Source organism: Camelus dromedarius, chromosome 16 (genome assembly GCF_036321535.1).
Source record: "Camelus dromedarius isolate mCamDro1 chromosome 16, mCamDro1.pat, whole genome shotgun sequence".
In the NCBI taxonomy this organism is placed as follows: Eukaryota; Metazoa; Chordata; class Mammalia; order Artiodactyla; family Camelidae; genus Camelus; species Camelus dromedarius.
In genome coordinates this window covers 42,521,538-42,547,224 of record NC_087451.1, presented here as the reverse complement: position 1 = coordinate 42,547,224, position 25,687 = coordinate 42,521,538, and the positions used below count along the sequence as shown (strand labels likewise).

General features: G+C 54.7%; 3 protein-coding genes across 11 annotated transcripts in view; all 3 read right to left on the bottom strand.

Annotated features, from left to right (window-relative positions):
- Positions 1-224: 224 nt before the first annotated feature.
- On the bottom strand, positions 225-2,230 carry HSD17B1 (hydroxysteroid 17-beta dehydrogenase 1). Its single transcript, XM_031468737.2, is given in 6 exon segments — positions 225-536; positions 627-804; positions 1,258-1,351; positions 1,511-1,690; positions 1,835-2,027; positions 2,069-2,230. Coding segments are annotated over 6 exon segments (1,068 nt in total). The 5' UTR covers positions 2,228-2,230; the 3' UTR covers positions 225-272.
- Positions 2,231-2,737: 507 nt separating this feature from the next.
- On the bottom strand, positions 2,738-9,610 carry NAGLU (N-acetyl-alpha-glucosaminidase). The gene is made up of 6 exons (XM_031468729.2): positions 9,140-9,610; positions 8,153-8,300; positions 6,604-6,750; positions 6,342-6,427; positions 5,148-5,404; positions 2,738-4,186 (listed from the first exon to the last, which is right to left on the bottom strand). Exons 1-6 carry the CDS (start codon positions 9,523-9,525, stop codon positions 2,976-2,978), a joined length of 2,235 nt encoding a protein of 744 aa, XP_031324589.1. The 5' UTR covers positions 9,526-9,610; the 3' UTR covers positions 2,738-2,975.
- Positions 9,611-15,117: 5,507 nt separating this feature from the next.
- Positions 15,118-25,687, bottom strand: part of ATP6V0A1 (ATPase H+ transporting V0 subunit a1) — a 48,948-nt gene continuing 38,378 nt past the window's right edge. For 5 of the 9 annotated variants that reach the window (XM_064495733.1, XM_031468738.2, XM_031468740.2 and 2 more), the window contains 3 exons: positions 22,885-23,002; positions 22,424-22,595; positions 15,118-16,783 (listed from right to left, as the gene is read on the bottom strand). In XM_064495733.1, the coding sequence (XP_064351803.1) occupies positions 16,690-16,783; positions 22,424-22,595; positions 22,885-23,002 (384 nt within the window). In that variant the 3' untranslated portion in view covers positions 15,118-16,689. The remainder of the gene's footprint in view (positions 16,784-22,423; positions 22,596-22,884; positions 23,003-25,687) is intronic. The other 4 variants (XM_031468743.2, XM_031468744.2, XM_064495731.1 and 1 more) reach the window with 1 other exon arrangement.

Below are 25,687 nucleotides of genomic sequence, written 5' to 3'. Positions count from 1 at the left end.
CTCTAGAATCCAGGGGCCACTCTTGTGTCTGCCCTGCGGGGGACTTGAGACGTGACCCTGGGCTAGCTCATTCCCTCTCTCGGCCTTGGTTTCTGCAGGTTTAACCCGGACTAACACGATCTATCCTGATCACCCACCCTCTGACAGTGCAGTGCAGTCAGGAGCCCCTTTCCACCCCCCAAAACCGCACACCCCTCGGAGCCGCAAAGGAGAGCGCGGGAGACTGCGACGGACCAAGCCTTTATTGCGGGGCCGCGAGAGGAGCGCCTAGTTCAGGCTGAGCGTTTTCCGGCTCCAGCCTCCACCCCAGCGCAGTCGGAGCTCCCGGCGTTGTCGGAGCCCCCGGCGCCATCCGAGTCCCCGGCGCTGTCCGATCCCCCCGCGCCGTCCGAGTCCCCGAACACTGAGTGGTGCGCGGCGGCGACGTAGCTGCAGCCGCTGGGGTCGGAGAAGCGCAGCTGTATCAGAGGCAGGAAACGCTCGGTGGTGAAGTAGCGCAGGGACGGGCGCGGGGCGCGCAACGCCTGGAGGAAGACCTGGGGAGGCGGGAAGAAGCGCGCTTGCGGGGGCTGGGTGGGGAGACCCTAGCGCAGACCCCGCTCCCGCAGCTCTGCCCCGTCGCTCACCTCGATCACTTCCTCCGGGTCCTGCGCCGCCTCAAGAAAGATCTGTTCGCAGTGACGCAGGTAACGGGAGAAGAGGTCGCGGGTCTTGGCGTCCGCGTGGTCCAGTACCCCGCCTAAGCCGCCCTCCAGCTTCTCGGAGAAGGCGGTGTGCACCGGGCCGCACTCGATGAGGCTCAAGCTGCGGGCCGGAGAGCAGCGAGTGGGCAGGGGGCGGATGGGAGCCCGGGCGGGAGGGCGGCTAAGCGCAGGGAGCCGGCGCTTAGGATAACCGGAGCGTTCGAACGTGGTTTACTGCCCGAAAAGCGCCACCACATCTGAAGGGTGTGAAAGTGGCTCTGATGTCAGAATGCCAACCTGGCTGGACCACTTACAGCTGTGTGGCCTTGGGCCAATCACCAAACCTCTCTGGGCCTGAGCTGCCCAATAACAATACATATACCTCACCCGGAGGCCGGGGGGTGGAGTGAGAGGACGCGCACCAAGCACCTAGTACTGTGATTGGCGCACAACAAACTGCAGCTGCACTAGGGAGGGGCCAGGGAGAACGCCTGAGAGCCGCTCCAACCAGATAGGGTGCTGGGGTTCCCAAAGTCGGGGCTCAGAGAGTCCCGGGGGCGGGGCGGTGACTCACTGGATCCCGAAGGCCTGCAGCAGAATCGCCAGACTCTCGCACAAACCTTCTACTGCGAACTTGCTGGCGCAGTAAACGGCGTTGAAGGGAAGCGCTTGGAGGGGAGAGGAGGCTGTGAGGCGCGTCCCGGAGGAGATGTGCTGGGAGCCCCAGGCGCCCGCAGCGGTCTCACCACGCTTTTTATTAGACTCCTGGCCTCTCCCGCTGAGCCTCGCCTCCTGCGCGCCTCTGACCCCAGCCTCTTTGTACTCACCCATCAATCCTCCCATGCTCCCGGTCACCAATATGCGTCCCGAGCGGCGCCGCTTCATGTCTGGCAGGAAGGCCTGCAGCATCCGCACGGTCCCTGTCAGGTTCACGTCCAGCACGGAGTCCACGGCGTCCGCCTTCTGTACCTCCAGCGGCCCCATCAGGCCCCGGCCTGCATTACACACTGCGGAGAGAGAGACCCCACCTCGCCCGCCTCACACACGGCCCCCCGCCCCGCCTCTCCGCTCGTGCCCCCTGGGCCTCGGGAAATCTTGGTTTGGACACAGGGTGAGGAAAGCTTCTGCATATATTTTGCGGGGATGCTCACCTAGCACGTCCACGCGGCCCTCGGCCACGCGTGCCCGGGCAGCGGCTATGGAATCTGCGTCCCTCACATCTAGCTGCAACGTCTCCAGGGAGCCCGGGGGGCACCCTCGGGACCGGGCAGCCTCCCACAGTGGGCCCTGTGTTGTCAGGTCCCTCAGCGTGGCATACACTGGAGGTTCAGAGAGAGGAGGAGGCTCTGAATTCTGGGCTTACGACTATCTAGTCTCCCTTGGACCAGCAGCTGCTCCCTTCTCTCCACACCACCCTCTCCTTCCTCTCATGTACCTTTGAAGCTCTGGGACGGGTCTGACGCCAGACGCAGGGCCAGGTGTAGGCCAATGCCAGAGGAACAGCCAGTGATGAACACCACTGTGCGCTCCATGCGAATGTGCATAGGGAGAGGCACCAGGAATGCTGGTCTCTGGTCTCTGGGATGTATATCACCTGCTTTGCCCCTCCCCTCCCCTCTGGGGTCCCCACCCTTTGTTATGTCTACAACACAATCTCAAGGCTGAGCCCTCCCATGGGTCACTGGCTGGCCCTCCACAACCTACTCTAGCTCAAGTCAGAGATGAGGCTATTGCTTGGAACATCCCTCTTTGGGTGTAGGTCAGAGGGAGGGTGAAGCTTTGCAAACAAGAGGTGTGGGCTCCTGTGTGGGCACCAGATGCCCTGGGCAGATCTTCCCCTGGCAAGCCTCTGTCCTACAAGGACAATTCTAGTTGCCAGAGTTTGTTGGTGAGGATGTAGAAGTAAATGCTTTGGCATTCTTAGTTCAAAGGTCAGGGATATTAAAAATGGGGAAGCTGAAGCGAGGGGGCAGGCAGAATGGGCCTCACCAGTATCAGTGTCTGTAGCCCCAAGTCCTCCCAGGCACTGCGGCATTGACATTCTGACACACAGGTCCAGGTGATTCATCACTTTATTAAGTGGTACTAAAACAGCTCTTTGATCCCAAATTTGGGGTGGTGGAGGAAGGCAGCTCACCCCCTCCAAACCTTCCATGGCTGATCCCACTGGCAGGTCTTGAGTTCCTTCACCCAGGCTTGGGGAATTCCTGTGACGGTTGTTCAGGTCCAGGGCCCAGGAAGCTGCCCAGGCCTGGAGTTTGGGGAGAATATGGCCCAAGTGTAGTTAATCTGTCATAAGGAGCCAGCCACCCACAGAGGGTAGAATTTGAGGAAGACCTTCTTGGCCAGGTCCACCGTGTCACCTTGGGGCTCACTGGGATACCTCTTTGTCCCAAGGACGAAGGTCTGCTCCAGCTGGAAGGCATTCTTGTCAAACAGGTGCTGTTGGAAGGGGATGCCTTGGGCCAGGTTCGCCACCAGCGTCTCCATGAAGAGCCGCCAGCGGGGGGCGTAGTAGTCAGCCACCAGGCCGGCCAGCTGCTTGTTGGCATAGTCTAGGATGTTGCCCTCTGGCCCCCACAGGGTCAGCTGGTAGCGGCTGTTCTGCTCATAGAAGTGGGCCTCGGTCTCACTGACTGCCGCCCCCCGGGCCTGCATCAGCCAGCTGCCCAGCAGGAAGTGGCTGTCACTAGCCAACACCTTGTCCAGAGCGGGCAGAAGCTCGTAGGCCAGGATGCCTCCGGCCCTCATCAGGGGAACCAGCTCCTTGTTCAGATAGGCGGTCCTCGCCTTTTCATAGTACAAGCTGACAAGCTCCTGGACCGCCTGGCGTGTGATGTCCACCAGGTCATAGCGGAAGGCTGGGCTGGTGGCCAGGGTGGGAGTGGCTTTTAGCAGCAGCCGCCAGGCTTCAAATACATCTGATCGATTGTACCAGACGGTGGTAACCATCCGTAGGGATGGCCGCCTGACCAGTGGGCTGTAATTGTGCCCACTGTAGGCCTCGCCAGAGCAGTTGTAGACACTCCTGAGAAGTAGCCTCCACGCCGCCTCTGCGTCTCCATGGGAGACCCCGTACCGCCGGGCTGCAAAGCCGGTCACCCAGGCCCCCAAATCTGCCACTGGGTCCTTCCGCCAGCCCAGCTCAGCCATGAGGGCGTAGACCACCTCGTTCTGGCCGATGCCCTCAGGGGTCATGCCCGTGCCGACCATGGTGGAGTTGGGGAAGAGGCGGGCGGCTGTGGGGCCCCGATTCACAGACTCCAGGGCCCCAAACAGGCCGTGGTTGCCCCCAAAGTTATGCAGCATGCACCAGATGAAGGGCTGGCCTTGGAAGGAGGCCGTGCGGATGTACACAGGCTGGATCTCAGCAAACAGGTCCAGAACCAGGAGGCGGCCACGGGGCACAGCTCCCAGCACAGCCCCAACCTGGGCAGGTCCCCAGAACTGGGGCTGGTGCTGGAAGAGCCAGCCTTGGAACAGCCACACAGCGTCAGGGTCCACTGCGATCGGGGTGTTGGGGGGACAGAAAAGAGGGTGATGAGAAGAGAGGGGGCAAGGAAGTGTTCACCCCATTCTTCAGATGAGGAAACAGAGGTCCTGAGAAGTTAAATGACTCTATCCCAGGACACCCCTTCCCCTGTAACCCTCCAACCAGGAGGGCATTCCTTTCCATTGCACATACTATTCCCACCTCCTCCTCCCCACCACTAGGAGTGCCAGGATAGTGCGGTGAAGCGTTATGGAGGAATAGAATTACCCAGAGGGCTGGGCCCCAGCCCCCGCCATTCTGATTCAGGAAGTGGGGGAGGTGCGGAGAATCTGCAGATCTGACTAGCTGTTGCTGCTGGTCTGATTGGATCGCACCTGGAGCAGTGCTGCTCAGGGAAGCCTGGGCCAACTGGTTCCCTGCCTGGCTGACACTGAGGCCTCCACAAGCCCTCCCTGACCTGGCCCCTCTCTGCCCCTCCTGTGTAAGTGGCAGGAAGGAGCGCTGGGTTCCCATTTGTGCACCAGGAAAGGCACCTACCAGCTTTGGGCACATCCCCTAACCTCTGGCCTGCGTGACCTACCTCTGCATGGAGGTGGAGACCAAATAAAACATTTTCAATAGCCAGCACTAAATGATGCTTTACTCTGGGCAGGGTGTCATTCTACTCCTGAGGCAGCCCCCTTTTACAGAGGAAGCAGCTGAGGCACCGGGAGGGAGATAAGTTGTTGCAAGTCTTGCAGGCAAGCAGTGCTAGCGTTTGAACAGTGTGCCCAGCTCCAGAGCTCACCTCTCAACCTCAGTGTGATGAAATGAGATGTGTGTGTAGAAATGAACTGTCAAGTGCTGTGTGTCACAGTGAGGTGTTATAATCCCCAGCCCTTCTCCCACCCTGACTGACCTCTGCCATCCCCATCTCCTTGAGGGTCTGGAGGGGGGGCTTCCCTCCCCACCTCCCCCTGCTGGCAGCAAACCTGTGATCATGGCCTGGTAGACAGCAGCGGTGGCTGCAGCGAGGTAGGAGGGCTCCGAGGAGGGGGGCTGCATCTCATTGAAAGTGTCAGCCCCATAGATGTGATCTGTGCCAAACTCTTTGGTCAGTTCCCGCAGGAAGAGGCTCCCCACGATGGGGAATAGGGGGTCTTCTGGAGCCAGGAGGAAGGAGCAGGAGTAGGAGCAGTTGAAATGTCCCCAACTGCCCAGCTGGGTGATATTGACCTGAGGGAACACCCTGGGGGAATGTGTGATAGTTCAGATAGTTACTAGAGGCTGACACGGTATTTATGGCAGCCTCGCTAACCTATCTGCAGTTCCTGGGTCTCTCATGCCTCCGTGCCTTTGCACATACTGTGCCCTCTGCCTGGAGTCCTTCCCCCTCCCTCCCTGCCTGTGCATCTGGTTATTCCTCAACATCCTTTAAGTTTCACCTTGTCTGGAAAGCTTTTGCTGTCTCTCCCACACCTACCGGCTGACACAAATGACACCACCTCTGCTCTGAGCCCTTGCTGCCCCCCTTCCCCAAGTGGAAGTGACCTTGACAGAGACGTGGGCCCAGGTATATTCTCGCCCTTTCACTGTTCCATATTCCCCTGGCAATGTATCTCCCACCAGGGGCTGAGCCTGGTCTGGCAGCCCCAGAAAGCCTGATGGACGTTCACTGGATGTGCCAATAAGGTTCCTGCCACCCAGTTGGGGAGGCCAAGGGGTGGTCAGCGAGGCCAGCAGCATGTGCTGAGTGCTATGAGGGCAGGAGGAACTAGGGGCTCATAGGGGCACCATGGAGGCAGTGATGATCAATGCTGGGGGTTCCCTGCAAGGCTTCCTGAAGGAGGGGAGGTCTCAGCTGGGCCTTGAAGAGTTTTCTTAGCCACAGGAGAGAATGGGTGGGCAGCACAGAGGAACAGAGGAGCAGGAAGGACAGAGGAGACCACTGCACCCCTACTACCACTGAGAGCTGCCATTTGCTAAGACTCTGTGCCAAGACAAATATAGTTTACAAATGAGGAAACTGAGGCCCAGAGTGGTCACTAATCAGCCCCAGTTAGTAACAGAGCCAGGAATCAAGCCCAGGCCTGCCTCCAGAGCTTATCTTTTTCCTTAAATCATGTCTTGCAGGGGAAAATACATTCTCCCTCTGAGCTGAGTGGGGGGTGAGGGGGGCACATCACCTGGTAAGAGCCCTGGGGATGTGTCCTGCGAATGCCGGCAACACTGGGATCATGCCAAATGCACGCATCCGGTCCAGGATCCGGTGCTGGGAGGAATGGGAGGGCAGTGGTGCGTGCGGCCCTGAGATGGGAGGCCCTCACTCTCCCAGGGCACACAGAGCCCCACCGTCCAGTTAGGAGCCTCGAGGTGGGCCATATACCACCCTCCCTAGGCCTGTGACTGCCCAGTACCAATTGTGTCCCTTCCCTTCCCCATCTTTACCTGCAGGTAAAGCTGCTTGAGGTGCCAGGAGCGGGGCAGGGGGCCACTCCAGGTGTGCAGGTTTCCCATGCGTCCCCAGGCCAGGAAGGCAGGACCAGTGAAGTACTCATCGATCTCTGACTGGGTCAGGCCCAAGGCCAAGTACACCTGAGGAGGAGGGCGAGCCCCACAGATAGGAACACATTCATCTTAGGGGGACAGTGGTGGGGAGGGTATAGCTCAGTGGTAGAGCGCGTGCCTAGCATGCATGACATCCTGGATTCAATCCCCAGTACCTCCGTTAAAAAAAAATACATTCATCTCTATTCATTGATTCATTCATTCAACAAACATACATGTACCTCTTCTCTGTGCTGTGCCCTAGAACTACCGAGATAAAACTCCATCCCTGCCTGCGAGGACCCCAGGAGAAATAGATCTGTGAGCTGGTGAGTTTGCTAATATGTCACCCTTGTGGAGCGGTGAGGTGAGGCACAAAGGGGTTCCCCCCAAAATGGGGAACAGCCTTAGAAAGCTTCATGGAGCAAGGAGGGTTAGAATGATGGTTGAGTGAGGCTCTGCGGGGAGCTAACACAGCTCCAAGTGTGGCCAGAACCCTCAGGGCCCAAGTCTGGAAGCTCCCACACTGGGCAAAGCCTGAAGGCACAGGGGAACTCCTGAATGGGTGAGTGGCAGGAGGTGTCAACCAGATTCGCATTTCAGAAAGGACACTCTGGTGGACTTGGAAAGCCAGGGAAGGAAAATCAAAATGGAGTGGGTATTGCCTAGAGAGCTCTCCGAAATGGGGCCTGGAGGCCATTAATGATGTGCGACATGCTGCATCTCAGCTTGGATGGAATGTGGCCATTTGAGCTGATAAAGTCATCCAGGGAAACTGCCAGAAACTCAAGATACTTATCAGACCTTTACCCTAAAATTACAGGTGACAGTCTGTCTACTTACCCACAAACCCCCAACCCTAAAACAGCTAGTGATTCCTTAAGGACAAATATTTTCTAACTTGTGTCATCAGTCACAAGTCTCGTCAGGCAACTTTTACCAATCTCGTGGCTTTTTTTTTTTTTTTTTTTAAATAAGTGCCTCTTTCTCTTCCTTGGAACACTCTTTCAGGGTTACCTGAGCCTGTGTCTCCCAAATTGCAATTAGTAAGACTCCAAATAAACTTTTTTGCATTATTTGTTGGTTGACACTGTTCAGAGGCTCTGGTGGGGGGCCAGAGAGAGGGGATGGGAGCCAGAACTAGGGCCATGAATAAGGAGGGAAAGGAAAAGGCAAATCAAGACCTGCTAATGAGGCAGAACCCATCAAAGCACACTGATTGATGTGGGGGTGGGGAGAGAGGGGAAGCTGGCTTCTTGGGTGTTTAGAGTAGGGTGCCGGGTTCAGCCTTGGTAAGCACTCCTGTGTGTTTGTCTTAACCATGGAAGTTTTTGGAAGGCTGGAGCCATCACTCAAGCCACCAATGCTTCTGGGGCCCTTATTGTCTGTGTGCCAGAGACCACGCAGATGTGGGGGAGGTGGGGATGCCAGGGGTGTGGTGGGCACGCACCCGCTGCCAGATGGCCTCCTGGCCGCTCCAGGCCAGTGCCAGGTTGATGCCGTTCAGCGCCATCCAGTCTATCTCCCGCTCCCAGTGGGCCCAGTCCCACCACACGAAGGAGTAGCTTTGTGTGCACACGTTCTGGTAATAGCGGTACCTGCAGGCAGAGGCATGAGCTGGGGCATGTCCCTGGGGGCACAGAGGATGTCTTTCACCCCTGAGGGTGCATTGCCCTAGAAGAGCTTGGAGCCTGGCCGTGGACAAACCCCCATGCCACCCCAGATTTAGCCCAGAGGGGAATGGCTCCAGATATGGCCCTGCTACTGCTTCACTCTGGGATCCACCCCAGGTGGAGCTGAGACCCGGATGCTTGAGCTTCTTGGGTGCCCACCCACCTGTGTCCAGCACTCCTCCAGGGCCATTTAGCACCCCCATATATTTGGAGAGCATATTCCATTCTCATTCCTACTCTGTGTACAGCGCTTAAGTGCCAAGTGGCAAAGTTGGTGCCTGTCTTGGAAGGGGGCCCTCTCTCCCCACAGTCTAATGGGGAGACAGATGTGTGGACCCATCTCCAGTGGGGCAAGCGCTAGAACAGAGGCCTGTGAGAGGGCTGGGTGTCATTCCTCAGTAAGCATCTTCTAAGAGAAGGTGGTATAGGAAAGGAATGCGCTCCAATTACGCACCACAAATTCTACATTCATCACCATGCAATCCTCACAGCCAAAACGGCACGGTAGATGTCATTATTTACATTTTATCGTTTTCCCAGATAAACCAACTGAGACTCAGAGAGGCTAAGTAACTTGCTCAAGGATACATGGCTTTTAGATTCAGAGCTGGGATCTGAAGCCAGAGTCATGCAGCCCTAAGACCAGCGCTTCCCAGCAGCCTGGCACCGGTGTGGGTCGGGGAAGTCAGCATCCGCCGGTGCCCCGGGGGCTGGAGGCTGCAGGCAGCTGCAGGGGAGCCGACCAGCCAGGTCGGCCGCGGTACCTGTTAGGCGTGGCCTCGGTCAGCTCCTCCGGCACGGCGGGCAGCGGCTGCGGCAAGCGCAGCTGAGAGCTGGACCAGGCCACGTGGCAGCCGCAGAAGTCGCGTAGGTAGCGGTGCAGCCCCGCGGCGGCCGCCACACCCGTGGAGCCCAGTACCCGCACCTGCGCCCCCGCGCCGCCGCCACTCAGGCGGTAGGTGTCCAGGCCGGACTCGGCCGCCAGGGCGCGCTCCACCGATACTGAGAAGGCGGCCGCCGGCCCAGGCCCCAGCAGCCGGGCCAGCAGCTCCCGCACGGCCGCTGCCTCCCGCGCCTCGTCCCCAGCCGATCCCCCCGCTGTGGCCAGGAGCAGGAGCCCCAGAGCCGCGGCTACCGCCACCGCCCCCATGGTCCAGCAGTCTCAGCCCGGCGGCGGCCCCGCAGGGAACCAATGCGGACTCGGGACCAGGGGCAGGATGGCTGCGTCCAATCAGCTGCGGGCCTCAGGTCACGTGGAATTGAAGGTGCAGCACCCGCCGGCGGTTGGGCGACCAGCTTCCGGGTGCCAGACCAGCCCTTGTGGGTGTTTTCTGATCACACGTGGTGCCAGAGCGCGTGACCCAAGTGACTTTAGAAGTCCAGAGCCGGATGTGACTCACAGCCCTTCACTGGCGCCTTCAGGTACAACGCGCTTTCACCTGCAAATCACTTTACCATCCAATAAGTATTTGGAGTTGATTCTGTACCGGGCACTGTCACTCCTCTCCCGGAGAGACCTAGAAGCTTATATATATAAACAAAAATTTATATAATATAAATTTATAAAAATTTACATTATACAGTTGACCCTTGAAAAACGCACAGATGTTAGGAGTGCTGAACCACGGGCAGTCAACATACAAATTTACAGTTGGCCCTCCTGTATTCGCGGTTCCCCATCCGCGGATTTAACCAACTGAGGTTCGTGTAGTACTGTAGCACGTATTTATTGGAAAAAAATCGTGTATAAGTAGACCCAAGCAGTTCAAACACTTGTCTTTCAAGGGTCAACTGTAGTTGTGATGCTGTGAAGAAATGCAAGGGTACCCAGCCAAAGGCTTCCAAGAGGAAGTGACACTTAATCTGAATTAAGTTGGAATTGAGGGGAAGGGGGAGGAGAAAAGCATTCCACGCAGAAGAAATACATATATGAAGTTCCAGGAAGGGTAAAGAAAGAGCTGAGCAGATTTGAGGAACTAAAAGATCAGGAAGTTGAAGGAGGGATGGGCCACGTGAGCCTGGACTGGCCTTGGGGCAGGGCCTGGTGGATGTGTGAAGAGATCCCTATGGGATCCTTAAGGTGGTAGCAGCAGGAGGACAGGACCAGACTTATCTTCATTTTGCATATTGGGAAACTGAGAGCCAGCAAACGGAAGTGACTCTGAGAAGATCAATAACCAGTAGGACTGCAGGTCTGGAACTAGAACCAGGAACTCCTAACTCCCAGATGAGTGTTCTTGCCACTATCCCCCAGGAAATGCAACCTTTCAGGCTGCCTGTCTGCAGGGAGGGGTTGAATGGGGCTGTGCGGTGGCCAGGAGTGGTGGGCTCTTTAGAAAGACTGAAATTTCTAAAAGGATTCTGAGTCCTTTTGGAGGCAGGTGTAGATTTTTTTCAGATTGTCAGGTCTGAGAGAAGCTGCTTAGAGACTGGGAAGGGGACAGAGGAGGGTTGCCAGGCCAGAAAGTCCAGAGCCTGGACTGAAAGAGAACGTGGGAGTCCACTGAGCTTGCCCTTCTCCACCCCCTTCTGCAGACTGAAGCTGCAGTGCCCCCTTGCCTTATTCCCAGCTCAGCAAGCAGCTAGTGCAGGAGGTGCAGCCTCTGTTACACTCAGTTCTTAGTATCAGAAGGTTCTCAGCCTTTCCCAGGAAGCAGCTCCAAGACCTGCCCAGAGAGATGGGCCCTCATGGAGCTGTAGCTTGCAGCCCCGCAGGCCCCTCTTCACTCCCTCTAACACCCCCTCCAAACACCGGCTGCTGCAGGTAAGATTTGTCACTCTCCTCCTCCCAGGACCCGTTTTACCATCAATTTGGATCTTATGGAACACGTATGTCAGGGGAACTGGGCAGCAGGTCCAGTGTCAGGCTCAGAATTCCTCTCTGGGATCTGGATTTACCCAGAATGCTGTGGGGTTTTTGCTGGCAGGAGCAGCAGGTTGGGGGCGCCATCCAGAGGGTTGGTAGCACATTCACAGCTTGAGCTCATAAATGCTCGGCAGGAGCTTCACCGATTACACTGGGTGTGTCACACTGTCTTTATCCTCCACCAGGCTGGGAGCTCTTTGAAGACAATAGGGGGCTGGTTGAAGAAATTAAGTTGCATTGATAGGATGAAATATTAAGCATTTGCCAAAAAAAAAAATATGAGGAAGATGTGTTGGTGCTGATTCAGAGTGTTCTGCAAAATATATACGTATTTTTTTTGATTTTTTTTATTGAAATTTTTTAAAGGTCGCATCAGTGAGTATAGTATATGTCATTTGTGTGTGTGTGTTTTTTTAAAGGCTATGTAAACAGTGCTTGCCTCCAGTGGGGGTACTGGGACACTGGGGCGGAAGACTTAAAATAGGGCCTTTTGTACTGTTTAATCCTTTTGCCACATGACACATTTTATTACTTTTTCAATGTATATGTGTGTAACAGGTTGGTCGGGCTCTCCACTCCTATCTCATCTCCTCTTTCATTCCTGCCAGCCTGACCCTCTTCTTGCACAGCCCAGAACACCTCCGGATCGCTTGTCCCTCTGCCCAGCCAATCCAGTCCCCCGCATGTCAGCGCCCCGCTAGGCTCCCACCCACCTTACCTGTGAGGAGGAATGAGTCCTTCCCTATCTGGCCACCAGGGAGCAGCCCATGCCTCGGTCTCGCCTTGGATGGGCTAGAGGGCTGGGAGGGCAGGCAGTCACCCTCAGATCTGAGGGGAGCTCCAATGCCCTTCCCACCCAGGGCTCCTGGGGCAGAAAGAGGCACAGTCCTCAGTGAGGGACAGGGTCGGGGGTCCTGAAGGTGGTGCTAGAATTGTCCCCTATCTTTATAACACTGAGTAGGCCTAAGGCCACCCTCTCCACATTGGTTCAAGACGAGGGGCACTCGCAGAACGAGGCACAGACTCACTTAGCAGATGTCTGGGGTCCAAGAATTCCACAAGAAGGGAAACAGGGTGAAAGCGAAGTCTCTTAAAAACAGGAGCAATGGATCCATCCTGTTCCCCACCCCTACTCCAGGGCTCCTGGGACTTCCACACCCTCCACGGCTCAGTTCCCAGCCAGACACATCTTTAGCTGGTTAGGCTGGAAGCAGCCCAAGGCCACTAGATCCTGGGAGCTCAGCTGAGCTAATGACCCACTGGCCCAGGTCTTTTCAGCCAGGCAAGGGAGGACTTTCTTCCCATGGAAGTCCTAGGCCTCCGTCCCCGGCCTCATCTTACTGATCTATACCAGATCAGTACAGATCTGGTTTTAGTATAGATCAGTTTTTGGTATATCCAGAGTTATGCAACCATCACCAAAATCTAATTTTACATTTTATCATCCCCTCAAAGAAACTCTGTACTCAACCCCATCCAGCAGCCAGTCCTAGGCAACCACTCAGCTACTGTTTGTCTCTATAGGTTTGCTCATTCAAGACATTGCACATAAATGGAATCATGTGGCCTTGTGTCTGACTTCTTAGCATGTTTCTGTGGTCCATTCATGTAGCATGCATCAGTACTTCATTCCTTTTTATTGGAGAATAATGTCCACTGTATGGATATACTGTTTTGTTTACCCATTCATCAGCTGACAAACATCGGGGCTGCTTCCATATGGGGCTGTTATGAATAATGCCACAATGAATACTTGTGCACATATTTGTGTGCACATTTTTTCATTTTTCTTGATATCTAGAAGCTGAATTGCTGGGTCTTATGTTGGTCCTATGTTTAACATTTTGAGGCACTGCCAGGCTGCTTTCCAAAGCAGCTGCATTATTTTACATTCCCACCAGCAGTGGATGGGAGTTCCACATCCTTGGCGACAATTATAACTGTCTCTTTTATAATAGCCTTTTCAGTGGGTATGATGTGGTGTTTCCTTGTGGTTTGATTTACAAGGACTGATGATGTTGAGTATCTTTTCATGGGCTTATTGGCCATTAGTGTTTTTCTTTGGAAAAATGCCTATTCAAATCCTTTGCCCTTTTAAAAACTCAGGTATTTGTCTTTGTTGTGTACAAGTTCTCTACGTACCCTAAACGCAAGTCCCTTATTAGATTTATGATTTGCAAATATTTCCTCCCAGTGTGAGTGTTGCCTTGACCCTATCCTTCGAAGCACAAAAGTTTTTAATTTTGCTAAAACCCAACTTATTTTTTATCCCTTTTTTTCAATCACTTGTGCTTCTGATGTCATATCTAAAACCCATTGCCTAACCCAGGGTCAGGAAGATGTAGTCCTATGACTTCCTCTAAGACTTCTCTTACATTAGTTCTATGATCCATTTTGAGTTAATTTTTGTGGATAGTGGGCCACAGTCCAAATCTGTTCTTTTGAATGTGGATACCCAGTTGTGTTAACAAATATCATTTGTTGAAAAGACTGTTCTTTTCCCATTCAATTATCTTGGCCCCTTTGTGGAAAATCAATTAACTGTAAGTGTTAGAGTTTATTTCTGAACTCTTGTTTCATTGATTTCAAGTATCTATTCTTGAGGTGGAAAGCCCCATGAAAAAGACAGCAAGATCCCCAGGCAGGGCCACTACCCTCCTGCCAGCACCATTCAGTGCCCTGGCCCAGCAGCATTATCCCACTTCTTAACTCTGAAACGGCTTACTTCTAGAAAAGTGAAACTTACCCTTAAGATTCTATTGGTTCCCTAAGTTCACTCCTGATTGGCCCATTTGTTATACCTTATTTGCATATGATGTTGCAAAATGTTACAAAGTCTAGACTGGTAGCCTATAAAAGCCTGTGTAAACCTATAGACAGGGTCCAGAGCTTGGAGTGTTAACTCCTCTGGGCCCACTGGAGTAATAAACCTGAGTTCTCCAACCCTCCCACTGCTGCTTGGTCTCTCGCCTGGATAGTGGTTGCTGTCACAACTGAGCTATAACACTGAGCTGTTAACACACTTTGCTGCAACATTCTTTTTAGGCCTCCCTTTTTGAGTCAGTAACAGAGCAGAGGCTAAAAGAGCTCATTTTCTGAATTTCCACCCTGAACTGTTATTTGAGGAGCCAGTGCTGGCTGTTGCATCCAGCCTATTCCAGGGCAGGTGGCAGGGAAGGGGGGGGCGGTGAGTGGGAATAAGGAACATCAAGTAAACAGGGTGTTCCTGCCCCTCCTGGCGCAGCAGGCTCGAATTCCTGTGCAGCCCCTGCCCTGGAGGCCCTGGGAGGGAGGCAGGGGGAGGGAGGGCTGAGAAAGAATGTGGGTGCATGCCTCACACGGTGGTGAGGAGGGCGGAGGCGCCTGCCGGGCCCACCCCGCCTGCCTGGAGAGTCTGTTGGCTGTTGGGCTGCCTGCCTCAGCACCTCAAGTTCTCCAGCTGCCCTGAGAAACCAAGCCCACACTAAGTGAGCCTCCACTTGCACCAAGGCCAAAGGCATTGGGGCTCAAAATAGCCAGGCTGCTGAGCCCTAGACAGCATGCTTGCAGAAGAGGGGGAGGTGAGTGGGCAGGTACCCAGGCCCCCCCCTCCCCTGGCTGTTTGGGTGCGTGGTGCTAGGGGCGGAGATGCATCCCGTCTCCAAGTCCCCTCCCCCTGACGGGTAGTGTCTGCAAAGCTGCCCTGGCTCAGGGAGTGCGCCTGGGAAACTTGAGATAAGGTGAGAATTTCACAAACTCACTGCTTGGCCAGGGCCACAGCAGCTGTGGCCTTCGACCAGAGAAAAGAAAAAGAGAAGTGCCGCCAGAGGGAAGTGGAGGGTGTGGGATACTAGACAGGCTCAAGAGGGCTGAGCCCTGAGCAACAGGCAGCCTCCCTGGTAGTCTGAACACACTTTATTCAGCAAAGGAATTTCTGAACAGAAGGGCCTTGGGTAGGATTTCTGACAAAGAACTCTGCTTCAGACCCCGCTGTAAACAGAGCAAAGATCATCATGTAAACCACAGGGACCGGATGGGAGGGGGCTCTTCATAAGGTCTGGGTCAGGTCACACTGGCCGGTGAAGCTGGGCGCAGGCTGCGCCCAGGGCAGCCCAGCCTAGGGGAGTCCAGTGAGCTCTAAGCAGCTTTGTCAGACAAGCCTGGGGCAGGGGGCGGGGGGTGGGGGGCAGGAGGAGGTTCTGAAGGGGAGGCAGGCAGGGCCGGCCAATTTAGGGGGTTCTCTTGACCACTGAAGGTGCAAGGATTAATTTAGCTCAAGCAGCCAGGGCTGCTGTGCCAACACATGATTAAAAGGCTCTAAGATCCACATCCTGATGTGGGGGCAACAGGGGCAGTGGCCCCTTGGGGGTGCTCACCCCAGCCCACAGGGCAGGGCTGTGCAGCTCTCACAACCACACCCACTGGCAGCCCTGCCAGTTGCCTCCAATCAGCAAATGGTAAACAACACTGACTTCCCTGCCCAGGGCCCACTCCCTGGACTTGGGGTGGGTGTGGAAGTGGGAGGGGCACTGGTAGGCAGAGCAAGCCAGGCCTGCTGGCAGAACCACCCTCGTTGACTACAGCTCTGCACTCAAGACTCATGACTGGGGATGGGGAAAGGTCTCAGGGTCTACACCAGGAAAGAGCATCAGTTTGGACCCTCTGCCCAGAGAATGAGCTTGTGGCAAGGCCCATGCATGGCCTGAGAAGCAGCCAACCAAAACCTGTTTTGGGTCACTCCCAGCTGTGTGTTATGCTGGGTGTGTAAAGGGGAGGGGAAAAGGAAGGGGATTCTGGGAGGGAGGAGGAGTATGGGGTAGGTGGGGGTTAGGAATGTGGTGTTGCATATCCTGGGACCCTTGGGGCTGCTGGGGAGAAGCCCTGCCCCCTGGCACAGTTGGGTCCAGCTGAACTTCTGATTAACAAGCAAGATGAAGACCAGAGGGCAGGGGTAGTGGGGTGGTGGGGAATGACCAAGGACAGAAATACCATCTTCCTGGACCCACTCCTGCTAACCCAAGAGTGAGGAGTGTTATAGGGCACCCCCCGCCCCAACCAGTAACAAGAGCAGCAGGAACAGGGGGCTCAAAGTCTGGATGTGGACGGTGAGGGCACTCCTTCCAAGGGCCTTGGGCTCCTGTGTAAATGCACAAATTGGTTTACCACCAGGGGGCAGGGAAAGGGCTGGATGGAGGCCGGGAAGGCAAGGCTGGTGCCCAGTGGGTGTGAGTGACGGCCAGAGCCCAGCTTCTCTCTAGAGAGAATCACTACACTACAACACACAAAGCTGGGGTGACAGGGACCCAGGGAGCACTAGGTCTAAACAACTCACAGGCGGCTGGGGGAATGGTGGCAGGGATGACACAAATGCCCTGATACCCAGGAATCACAACCAACAGGCAAGCAGAGCACAGCTAATCACTGTGGAGGGAGTGCCGGGGGCAGCCAGACGCATAGGCCCCGAGTGGCTCACTCATCAAATTTCCCTTCCCGAATGTGCTCGAAGGAGAAGGGCAAGAACTTGAAACCGGTCCCGCTGTAGAATTTATTCTGGAACTCGACCCTAGAGAAAGGGAAGAGGAGAGTCATCATTCCACAGACACCTTTTGGGACTTCACAGGTTGCACCAGAAAGATGCCTGGACCCCAAGCTCAACCACACCTCAGGTTCCTACACCAGCTTGAAAGCAGCTCTGCCTCCCATGAAGCCCAGGCCCTGGCCTACTTCCCACAGCGCAGGGACAGACAGACGCCCGCGCCTCAGCTCCTGCTCTGTCCTGCTGAGCGGGGTGTCTTTATGCAAGACTCTCTGTAGAGGATCATGTGCAAAAAAGCGGTCTGTCAGTCTGGGTCTCTAACAAGAATGAAGGGGACCCTCAGCAGCTGCTTCTGGCAACCCCTGGCAGCCCTCCAAGGAAGCCCCTGAGTGGCTGTGAGCTCAGCCAGGGACCCTGGCAGGGGCCACTGTTTTCTTATTTGTTAATCTCTTCTTAGCGGAGGGAGAAGGGAGGGTCGCCAGTGACTGGTGGAGATTTTCAGTTTAGGGGAGGAAATTCCCAGGAAAGGGAGAAGTTAGAAGGGGAAGTCTTCTCAAAGCAATGGCGAAAATATTCTCCAACTACAAAAACATCTGAGAAAGAATTCTTCTCTTGGGGACTGAAAGGAAAAACAGCTTTAACTCCCTTCCCTGGCAGCTCAGCATCCCTCCCTGATGGTCTCCCTGGGCCCTTCAAACTCTGAGGGGGCAGGAAGAGGAGGACACGCCTGTAAGCGGAGCCAGGCTGCAAGCTCGCCCTGGATGGCTGCCCAGCAACCAAATCACCACCAAATATGGGCAGAAAAATGCATGATTCAGAGGATAAAACAGCCAAGGAGCGCTGCCCTGAGGAATAGTTTCCACTCAGTGCTGTGTGACCTGGGGGGCCCCTGAGCCCTGCAGAAGCAGGCCGAGCAGGCCGGTGCAGGCTGCAGGTGACAGCTGGCATGCCGGGCAGGGCTCCAGGACGTGGTCCACCTTCACGCCCCTCACTCAGCCTTTAGCCTTCAGCCAGGGCATCCTCCCTCCAAGCCAAGGGAGGGATTAGAGAAAAGGGGGCGGAAAGTGGAGTCTGCCAGTGGCCCCGAGAGGTCCTCAGAGGCCCCTTCAGAACTGGGGGGCTGGCTGTGGACACTGACTGCAGCGCTGCCGGCTCTACCTCCGGGGGAGAAGAGGTGACCAGAATCTTCTGCGTGGGCACAGGAACAGGCAGCCTTCTCCCCAACCCCACATCCCAGGGGCTGGGCCAAGCTCCCAAAGCCTCCCAGCCCGCAGAGGATTCCTGATCAGTGCCTTGGCCAAGCCCCCTAGAGGAAATGGGATCCAGGAGAGGGTGCTTCACACTGAAGTCAGTCACAGGATTCCTAGCAAGAACAATTCCAAACGGGGACCTGGATTCAGCCCCATGTCCCAGTACCCCCAAGAAGACCTTCCAGCTACTGAGGCCTCCTCTGGGGGATGCAGTGGGGACAGGGGAAGGTTCCTGCTTCTCATCCACTGCTGTTAGGTCTGAATTCTTCATGCTGGGTAGGCTGTGTTTACACACAGCAAGGGTATTTCATTTCATTCAAAAATATACAGCCAGATGGTCAGCAAGTCACCTTCGGGTCTTAAGTATCCAGAACTCCGCCTTCTGGATAGCTAATCACACAAACAACTCTCTCTCCAAACTGGGCAAATGGGGAAGCTTCAGACATTTTCAGATGCCTGAGGGGTCACCGCCCTTCTCTGGGCATCCCCCTACCTGCCTCCCCTCCATCAGGGGGCACGTGCAGGGGGATGGGGGCACATCAATTCTGCTGTGTGAGGAGATGGGAGGTCCCTCTGACACACCACCTGATACCATCTCTCCCACCAGCTGCTCCTCGAGGTTAGGGACTGAGGGTGGCCACCACTAGAGACATCTTGGGTACCTCAGGGTCAGACGGACTTCACCTCCCTTCTCAGCCATGCTCACCCCAGCCTCCTAGAACAAAGCTGGAGAGCAATTTCCCTGTTGGGCTCCCCGCCTGCTCCTCCCTCCCAGCGAGGGAAATGTGTGCTTCCTGAGAAAGTACAAACATGAAGTTCTCTGTGCCGGGGCAGGCAGGGCCCCGCTGGCTGCCCTGTGACTTCTTCCTTCTTGAGGGGCTCTGCCCAGTCGCCTCCAGGGCCCTGGCCCAAGCCACTAGAATGCACCTCAGCATTCAACAGATGTGAGGAGAGCTGCAGGCAGGCAGATGGGTTCTGTGTCACCCCTTCCAGTGACCCAGAAGGACTGACTGGGAGTCCACGGAGAGAGCACTCCTGCTATGTGACAGAAACCTAGTTTTCTTGAGTGAATGAAGGGAGGAGTTTGGGCCTCTTACCTTTCCTGTGGGATGGCAAGGGGAGGCAGTTTTAGTAAGACAGTTCTAGGCCCAGCTGCTCCTCTGGCCCTGCCTGTCACTCTCTGAACAGTGCAGGGCCTGGGACACACAGTGGCTGAGGGCCCATGGGCTGGGGCGCTGAGGTCAGCCCAGGGCTACCTTTCAGGTGTCCCCCTTCTCCTTAAGCAGCCATTCCCCCACTACCCCGCCGTGTCCTGCTGTGGCTCCGTGGCATTCCTTACAGCACACCGGTCCCCTTTAGCCACCAGCCTGTGTGTGTGCAACTGGAGTCCGCTGGGTAACAAGGGAGTAGGTTCCACGGGGCCTCAGTCTTTCTGTTAAAATCAGTTTGGTACCCACAGTTAAAACCACAAATCATACTCCTGCCTTTTCCTTTTCTGAGGAAGAAAAGACATCTCATTATGGTTGGCAAGAAGGCCAAGCACACTTCACACTGTCGGAGGGAGGAAGAGAGAGAGACAGATGTAACTCAGGATGAGACAGAAGTAGCAGGCTGGTGCGTGAATGTGCTCACCGCTGTTTCCAAATATGTCACCTGCCTCCTTGTGACCCTACATGAACCTCAGACTCAGGGTTTATCTTTGTTATCAAATCAAATGTTTTTCTTCTTGTCCTCACCAATGGGACAGCCTCTGCATCAGAATCAAGAAACCCCAGCTGAACACCAAGGGTAAAGTGACAGGTACAAAGATGCTCAGGGTGAATGCCGGGAAAAACAGCAGCAATGTCCCTGCAGCCATTTTCAGTGGGACCAGCTGTTCCCACCCCTCACAGGGTGGCCACAACTCAGCATTCCTGCAGTCCTGCTGGACTGGGAAGAGCCAGGAATCCTCGAAGCACATCCACATTCGGCCAGGAGGGGGTGCATGAACACCAATTTCATTCACTGGTTTTTTTTTTAGTGGTAGGGGAGATGCTCCAAATAGGCCTCCAATGATGGGATTCTGAGAGCAGTACAAAGTTTTCACTACTTTTTCTATTCTACCCAGTATTTCCACTACCAAACAACAACAGCCCTGCGGGTACAGTATGTTTGATTAGCCTGTTCCTTGCAAACTTCATCTGAGAGGCATTCAGATGGGTATCAGGCACCTCCCCCTGGGGTCTCCCTTCTCTCTAAAAAGACTGAAAGCAGTTTCCTTACGGGAGACCTCAACAAGATGCCCTCTCCGCAGGGCAGCCGCCACCTGCACTTGAACATGGTTTATAGGGCAATGTGACAGTCACTCGATACTTGCATTATTTCATATTTAATCACAGCAACCCTGTCATGTGGACGTTATCCTCTTTTCACACACGAGAAAATGAGGTTCTGAGAAGTTAAGTGCTTTCCTCAGGGTCCCCTAGCCAGTGCCCAGCAGAACTGGAATTCAAACTCGGGTTGCCTGGTTCTGAAGCCTGCTCTCTCACCACTTGTCACTTCCTCGAGCTCATTCATGAGGACGTGGGAAGACACCTTCACTCGAAGGCCACGGGTCAGCCTGAGGAAGAAGTAATCCTTCTGGCAACAGTACACGACTTCCCAACTGCCTCAGCTTACTCTGGAGACTGGGCCCAAGACCAGGCGGCCTTCCTTGCGCCATGGTGGGCCTGGCTCATGGCCCTGACAGTTCTGGTCCGGCTCCTTGACTGCTACCCACCCACCCAGGAAGGAGGCAGCAGTCTCCCCACTGGGGCTGGAATCAAGGTGGGGTGTCACTGTTCCCTCAAGCTCGGGGCTTGGGTGACGGAGAAGAGAACAGGAAAGGAAGGAAGCCAAGAGGGCAGGAAAAAGTGAGTCACCAGAGGCTGGCAGCACAGACGGTCCAGCACACCAAGTGGCTGAGGAAGTGTGCTGGGGAGAGCGGGCTGATAAGCTGAGAGCAGGTAGCACGCCAGCAGCAGAGCCTCGCAGGGCTGCTAAGTCCTGGCTCGCCAGTAAACAACAGCTGGGGGGAGGAGGGGCAGGAGGCGGAGCCGGCCAGAGAGGGCGATGTGTACTGACGGGGCAGGTCGGATTCCTTAAAGGAGTTTTGAGGGAAGAGTAAGTCTGGGCTGCATCTTGCCCTCACATGCCTCACTTTTCCCCTCTATAATTTAGAGCAACAAACAGCAGAAACTTTTGAGCAGGCTAGCTGTCACCAACCTAGGAGAAAAATCAAAGATAAGGGGAGTGGGGAAGAGATTTCTCAGGTTCAGATTTTGATTTTCTACTGGTTTGAAGAAGTGATGGAAAGAGATAGCCCTCTTCTGACCTTGAGATCATTAACACCACAGCTCATCCTGTCTGGGGATTCCTGAGGCAGGGTCAGTGGGTTTGTGAGCCCCTAAACTGGTAAAACTATGTGTGCACATACGGTGGGGTGTTTCTTTGGGGAGAGGATCTAGAGCTTCCAGAGCCACTGGACCCAAAAAGAGAGAGGGGATCACAGTGTAAAGGAGGAAACAGAGACTTAGAAATAGGGTTTGAGGCAGGGTAGTGAGATAAAGTACAGGATGCCCAATTTTTAGTATAAATATGTTCCATGTACACTGGGAAATACTTAACACTAAAAAAAAATTATTCATTGTTTATCTGAAATCCAAATTTAACTGAGTGCTCTGTAATTTTCCTTGCCAAATCTGGCAACTTTACTTTGAGGTCATGGTCGCAGTCCAGACCAGACCCCAGCTCTCTCTGTCCCTGGGACAGAGCTATCTCCATGCAGTGCCATTAAAAGCCACAAACTACATTCAAGAAAACAAGTAAATCCAAAGCCTGCCCTGTGAAGAAGCTGCTGCTATGTACCAAGCTATATACTAAGGAGCCAGGAATCCCCCTACTCACACAGAGCTGCCGTGGGTCTGCCCAGAGACACTGGCGCGAGGACAGAACGAGGAGGACAGACTATGGCACAGTGTGCGCTAGCGCTTTCCTGGGCTTAGACTCTATTCCAGGGCTGCTTCCATTGCTCTGAACACAAGAGAGAGTTATATGCCAGTGCAAAAAGCCCCCAAACAAACAAACAAACAAAAACCCCCAGCAAACAAAAAAATAAAACCCCAGCAGATCTTCTAAGTCATAATCAAGAGCACCGACAAAAGCAGAAGACAGGGAGAGGGACCCTGACAACACTCACCAGACAATCCTCCCTGGAGGCTATGAAAGTGAGCTGTGCGTGTCTGTGACATTTCCCAAGGCTCACTACCAAGTAGGTCCTTGGGTGTAAGGATGTGAAAGCAGACACTTCCCAGTGTCTCTGGACTCCAGGCAGGAGTAAAACTGCCCTCGGTGCAGCTAAGGACATGTCCCCACCCCCTGGCCCCGTGCTGCCCCTCACCAGTGTAAGCGCAGTGCATGGAGAAAGGCTGAGAGGCCCTCCATGATCAGGAGGATGGCCACGGTCAGGGTGGCGAAGGCGGCGAAGATGAAGAACAGCGCCAACCCCCCTGCTAAGCTCTTCACGCTCAGGCCGATGTGGATCACCATGGTCCAAAGCACCTCAGACAGCTCTGGGGGATGGGGAGAGACACAATGCGTTCAGCTGGGCAAGAGGCGCTGCGGGCCTTGCCTCCCTCCCCTGCGTGTTCCTGCTCAACCCCCTCTCCCTGGCTTCCTGCGACCTCACCAGCTAACCTGGCCAAAGTGTGGATCCTCCCACCCGGATGTCATTTTCCCTGGTTTCAGGAGTCTGAATAATTCTGGAGCCTTTATGTAATTCCCACTCTTATTAAGCCCCCCACCTGAGGGAGTGCCCAGAGAGGGGGAAAAACAGTTTTCGAGCTGAGAGAAGACACTCACGTGCATGAGCGAGGCTGAGGGCCCAGAGCCGCAGGTAGGAGGCGGTGTTGGAGATGCAGCCCAGGCAGTACTCGATGGTGTGGATGGCCTGGTGGACCATGGTGTCCCCAAAGTCAAACTGTCATGGGAGGAAACCAGAGAGGAGATATAAGGCTGGGAGGGGAGTGGGCAGGGGTCTGAGCACCGGTGCTAAAGGCTACATGTGCCAGGAGCCCCCCGGGCATAATCCTGGTGGGGATTTCAGCTATGCCATCCCCCAAATCCTGCCCAACTTAGCCCCCAGGTGAGATACCCCGTTCCTCTCAATATACTACATCTGAACAAACTACATCTCAATGAGACTCTTCTCAACACATTTGGTTTTTCTCCCTGCTAGGCAGTCAGCTCAGGAGTGGAGTGCATGCCCAGGTAGAACACGGCTGTCGGGCAGCGCCTGATGGAGCTGACCTCCACCTGAAGGTGCCCGAGAGCAAAGCTCTCTGCTCCGAACAAGTCATGAGGCCAGGACAGGCTTTTCCCTGGGCTGCGCCTCAGGGGACAGGCCACCAGGCTGGGAACTACTTGGAGACAACTAAACTTCTGCAGCCACTTATTTTTACGACATGTTGGGAGCAAGATAACCTCCTTTTACTTTTGAGACTTCTTAGAAGATTCCACAGGGACATCCTGGCAAAAAAAGTTTTACAAATTCCTACTTGAACAGACAAATACCAATCAAAACATGTACTGTTTTGTGTTTCTGTTCTCCTCACACTCCCTTTCTTCCAGTTTTCCTTTCAACATCAAAAATTATTTCCAGAGTAAAGAGTAAGGGCTAGAACGAGCATCCAGGAGCTCACTCTCAGGACTGCTCCAAGCACAGCCGGGGAAGAACACCTGGCTGCTCCGGGAACACCAGGTGCATTTCTCCGCCTCTCACTCTCCTCCACAAAAGGTCAGGAGGCAGTTCCCCTCCCGAGGCCTCCCCACATGGCCCAGTGCACAACCCGGGGAGTGGGGGGACAGAAGGCTGCTGCCCAGGGAGCCACCGCAGCCTGCCCTGCCCACAGGTCTGAGTCTGTTTTTCACCAGTTTCTTTCAAGACTTATATGACTTCACCCCTAAAAGAAACCAGAAAGAACTATCTTGAGAAACCACATGAGGGCAGGAGAGGCGGGCCAGCTGGTAAAGTGCTAACAGCTCAGGCCTCACGGGTGCGGCCAGTGGGGAGAGGGGCCAACCATCTCTGGGCGACAGCCTTTTTTCCCCTCACCCCTATCTACACCCAGAGTATTTCTGGGCTTTTCTTCTGAAACAGGTTCTTCAAGCCTCCTAGCCACCCTGAAAACTAGGGTAATCCTAGTTACTTCCATCCCAACAATGCTGTTAAGAGCCCTCTGCCACCACTGCTGGCTGTTGCTCCAAAGCCCGTGCTCAGAGGAAGGACAGCTCCCGGCTCTAAGGAGCAAAGGGCTTTACTCCTAAGAGCGCTACGAAAGCAGTGACTGGGGGTTTCCCTTAAAACCAGCCCCTTTTAGTATTTTGATTCCACATTGAGTTTCTCCCATGAACAAGCAAAACAAAAACAAACAAATGAGATGGCAGAGGAAGCTTCCCTTCCAGGTGTTACCCTCGCTTTCTCCTGTCCTTCATTCCCAACTTGCTTTGTAAACTTGGGCCAGTTTCCTTATCTATACATTGGGGGACTGATACTAAGTGGGGTGAGAATTAAGTGAGAAATCCAGCCAAGCAGGCAGGAGTCTGCCACTGCCCGTGGGCGTCAGCTCCGACTGACCCTGAACCTCAGCAGACTCCCCGTCTGCATTCTCTGCCCGTTTCTCATCGCCCACCCATGCCTACTCCTCACCTCCTGCGCCTGGCTTCTACCCCTCAGCTCCACACACCTTCTAGGCACACTCACCCTCACCTCCTGTCTAACAGACGTTCTGTGACCTGACTGAGCCTCTGTAGGTGTCTGTCGCTACTGCCTTTTCCTCCTCCCTTTTAGGACACACACCTCCCCTCGGTTTTCCTCCTGCCTCTCTGAATGTTCCTTCTCAGCCTCCACCTTGGTTCTTCCTTCAAGCCTCAGCCCTTAGATCTTTCCTGCAGCACTGCCACTCAGGCCTTCAGCAGCCACCCCAGGAGGGAATCCTAAATGGTCACCTCCCTTTCCACACTGCCCGTTTCCAACTGGCCATGCCCTGTCTCCTTCTGGTGCACCGCGTGTGCTTCAGACTCCAGGCCACTCAAACTGAACTAACCAACTGCTCTCCACCGAGACCGACTGCTCCTCATCCCGGGTCTAAGAGAAGGTCACTCCGAGTGCCCCAGGCACCCACACCTGGAAGTCAGTCTTGAATTTTCACTCACTCTCACTGCCCACATTCACTAGAGCACTGGGACCTGCAGTTTTTACTTCCTTGATTTCATGTTGGGTTGGTCTCTTCCTTTCCGGCTCCCATTGCAAATGCCTTTCATCCCTTCAGGCCTCTCTGTTCTGTCCTGACTCCTGTCAGACCAGCTGGTCTCCATGCCTTCAGACACTGTCCCTCCCTACCCACCCTCCACCACCCCCAACAGGGGGTTTCAGCAATGGTGTGTGCTGGTCAATCGCCGCTTCCCTGCCCTCTGATGCCCCTTAGTACCCAAACACTCTACTATGGCTGCTTTCTGCCAACCTCTAGTCTCACTTCTCACCAGTCCCCCAACTCTTGACTCTGAGCTCCAGCCAAGCTGAATACTTGTTTATCCCCAAAACGTAGTGGCCCACAGGCCTCTGTGTCTTTATGATAAGTACACACACTGATGGATCTGCATTCCG